Source organism: Carlito syrichta, unplaced genomic scaffold, assembly GCF_000164805.1.
Source record: "Carlito syrichta isolate Samal-C Ts95f unplaced genomic scaffold, Tarsius_syrichta-2.0.1 Scaffold311864, whole genome shotgun sequence".
Taxonomy (NCBI): Eukaryota; Metazoa; Chordata; class Mammalia; order Primates; family Tarsiidae; genus Carlito; species Carlito syrichta.
Genome location: NW_007255960.1, coordinates 35,830 through 39,474, shown reverse-complemented (window position 1 = coordinate 39,474; position 3,645 = coordinate 35,830). Strand labels below are relative to the sequence as shown.

Sequence of the window (3,645 nt, the reverse complement as noted above, 5' to 3'; positions counted from 1 at the left end):
GCCTTCACTCTCAGTACATCCCTGTATAAACATCTAAGAACCCATACTGTAGAAAAGTCCTACAGGTGTAAAGAGTGTGGCAAGTCTTTCAGTCGAAGGTCAGGCCTTTTTATACATCAGAAAATCCATGCTGAAGAAAACCCTTGTAAATATAATCCAGGTAGGAAGGCATCCAATGGCAGCACCTCCCTTCCTGGATGTCAGAGACTTCATTCCAGAAAGAAGTCCTACTTGTGTAATGAATGCGGCAACACCTTTAAGTCTAGCTCATCCCTTCGTTATCATCAGAGAATTCACACCGGGGAGAAACCTTTCAAATGTAGTGAATGTGGGAGAGCCTTCAGTCAGAGTGCGTCTCTTATTCAGCATGAAAGAATTCACACTGGAGAAAAGCCCTATAGATGTAATGAATGTGGCAAAGGCTTCACTTCTATTTCACGACTTAATAGACACCGAATAATTCATACTGGTGAGAAGTTTTATAATTGTAACGAATGTGGCAAAGCCTTAAGTTCCCATTCAACACTTATTATTCATGAGAGGATTCATACTGGAGAGAAACCATGTAAATGTAAAGTGTGTGGGAAAGCCTTCAGACAGAGTTCGGCTCTCATTCAGCATCAGAGAATGCATACTGGAGAAAGACCCTACAAATGTAACGAGTGTGGGAAAACATTCAGGTGTAACTCATCCCTTAGTAATCATCAGAGAATTCATACTGGAGAGAAACCATATCGATGTGAAGAGTGTGGGATATCTTTTGGCCAAAGTTCAGCTCTTATTCAACATCGAAGGATTCATACCGGAGAGAAGCCCTTTAAATGTAACACGTGTGGGAAAACTTTTCGACAAAGCTCATCACGGATTGCCCATCAGAGAATTCACACTGGAGAGAAACCCTATGAATGTACTGCATGTGGGAAACTTTTCAACCACAGGTCATCCCTTACTAATCATTACAAAATTCATATTGAAGAGGACCCCTAGGAAGTAGGTCTGCATGTGCGAAAGCCTTAAGCCAAAGCCCATCAGAGAATGCATCCTTGAGAATGATGTAGTAATGGATATGGAAAACCTTATAATAACTTAATAGTAGATATTTCATTCCATGGATAAACCTCGACTATGTCATAGATATGAGGGACGTATTTGTGTCTGTCAGACACTTAAAAACCCCTGAGATGAAGAATTTTCAGCTGGGGACATTTACTTTGGCCATTTGTAAAACAAAAGGTGTTTGTTTTTCCTCTTTTACTGCAGTGTATGCTAGATTTCCTTTGTGACTGTCAGAATCATTTGAGTGGGTGGGGAGGTGTGCTCTGGTTTTCTCATTAGAAAAACACCAAACTGGTAATATTTTTGTAGCATTTTAATGGTATACAAAATAATTTAAGAAATACATTTTTAGAGAAAAGGGTCAACATAAAAGATAGAAATGAACTGTAAACTACCTCTCAGTCTCGAGTGTTTCCTTTTCCTGACCCAATGTCAAGTTTTGTGCATGGATTTTATTAAAAAAGAAGAAATAAAAATCTAGTCTCTTGTTCTAATAATTGTGATTTGGGAATTTTCTATTCAATTCCTAAGTCTCTACACATTTTTTATTGCTCTAAAGTCATATTTATTACAAAGTGTACCTGTTATATCCCATGAGTTCTGTTAAATAGAAAAGTAGGTAATTTCAAGTTTAAAGCTACTAAGTGTGTATTTTTAATTTAGAACAAAAGGACCTAACAAATCTAACATCCCTAGCAATATCTTGAAAAGGATATTGCTGTGATCTGAATGTTTGTGTTCTTCCAAAATCATGTGTTGAAATTCTGACCTCCAAGGTAGATATTAGGAAATGGGCATTTGGGGAGGTGAGTAGGGTATGAAGGTGGAGCCCTCATGAATGGGATTAGTTCCCTTATCAAATAGGCCCAAGGAAAGACATGTGAAGACAGTGAGAAGATGCTTTCTTTGAACTAGAAGACAACCCTCACCAGACACTGACCTTCTAGCCTTGATCTTGGACTTCTAGCCTCCAGAAGTGTGAAATAAATTTATGTTTATAAGTTACCCAGGGAAAGGTATTTTGTTATAGCAGTTTGACCATACTAAAACAAATATCAGTTATTTCATAAACTCAGTAATTTTTTTTTATACCTTTGGGACAGGTGTTGCGCACTGGAAGTTTTAAAAACACCTTTCTTCAAGAAGTCATGAATAGACGGGGAAGGGGATGGAGTTGAGGGACTAGCCAATGAGTAGGCCGATTATATCACAGTATGTAAATGTGGTTGTTTTAATAAGGAAATGTGTTATGATAGTATGTTGCAGTACAAGAATGTTGTAAAGATTTGCACAAGTTGAAGGAAGAGACTCAGCAAGGAATCCTAGAGACGTCAAAGAAAGTTCTCCAGAAGCAGTGATGCCTGAGCCAAGTTTTAGAAGAACGATGGGAACTCTTCTGAGCGTGAGATAAGCATTCTGAAGAAGAAGAAATTGCATGTGTAAAAGTTCAGGTGGGTATTTTGGCATGTGAGGGAAACAAGTTCAGAACTGGTGAACAGGAGAATGTTAAAGCTTGAGTCAAAGGTGGAGGCCAGATAACAAAAGGCCTGCTCGGTGGCTCAGCCTGTAATCCCAGCACTTTGGGAGGCTGAGGCAAGTAGATTGCCTGAGCCCACGGGTTCGAGACCCGCCCGTGCCGCTTGGTGAGACCTCATCTCTACAATAAATCAAAATATCAGCCGGGTGTGGTAGCACGTGCCTGTAGTTCCAGTTACTTGGAAGGCTGAGGCAGAAGGATCACTGGAGCCCAGCAGGTCGAGGCTGCGGTGGCCAGGAGCAGCCACTGCACTCGTCTGGGTGACAGAGTGAGATTCCAACTAAAAAAAAAATGAAAAAACGAAAGGCCTGACTTGCCATGCCAAGGAGTTTGAATTGCATCCTAACATTGATGGAGTCAAAGATGTTAAGCAGAATTTGTTCTGGCAGTAACGTTAGAGGTTAAACTTAGGGGGTCCAAGAAGGCTGGACAGATGGACGAAATTATATAATTCAAGTGACAGAAGAATGAAGGTCCATACTGTAGCAGGGACAGTATGGATGAAGAATAGAGGACGGATAGTCATTTCTTAAATTACTCATTTCATAGACATGGTTTTCACAGGCAAATAGGTGATGGTGGTGAGTGAGAACTAAGCTGATACAGAGAGGGTTGCCAGCCAGATATGTCCTCTAGTTAATGGTTGTGTTCCTGTATGGACTTTGCATCCTGTGTGGACTTTGTTGGGTTGCCCTAAATGTATTCAGGAGTATTTCCCCTATTAATGAAAAGTTAGCACTTAGAGCTGTTTTTCTATTTCAGTCATTGGCACTTAAATTGCTTCAGTGGCAACACCAGCTGGAAATCATAGCTCCACAAATAAAGATCTGAACAATTCCTTAGGGCCTCTCCTTGATGTTTGACTGAGGGAAGGCGAACAGGGGGAGCTGAGAATAAAAGTACTTGTTTTCCATATTAAGGAAGAAAACACTTCTTTTGGCCAAGTTCTCAAGTTGTAAATAATTAATCCCCAATAATTAGGGAGATCTTGGGGTCAGTACACATACTCTGAAAATCAGCAGCAGCCTCACGTCAGTGGCCACGTTTCTGAA

General features: G+C 40.3%; 1 protein-coding gene across 1 annotated transcript in view; it reads left to right on the top strand.

Moving 5' to 3' along the window:
* ZNF354A (zinc finger protein 354A) overlaps positions 1 to 1,550 on the top strand; it is a 19,741-nt gene extending 18,191 nt beyond the window's left edge. The window contains exon 5 of the mRNA XM_021718146.1: positions 1 to 1,550. This exon is cut by the window's left edge and continues 57 nt beyond it. Within this exon, the coding sequence (XP_021573821.1) occupies positions 1 to 987 (987 nt within the window). The 3' untranslated portion in view covers positions 988 to 1,550.
* Positions 1,551 to 3,645: the final 2,095 nt, after the last annotated feature.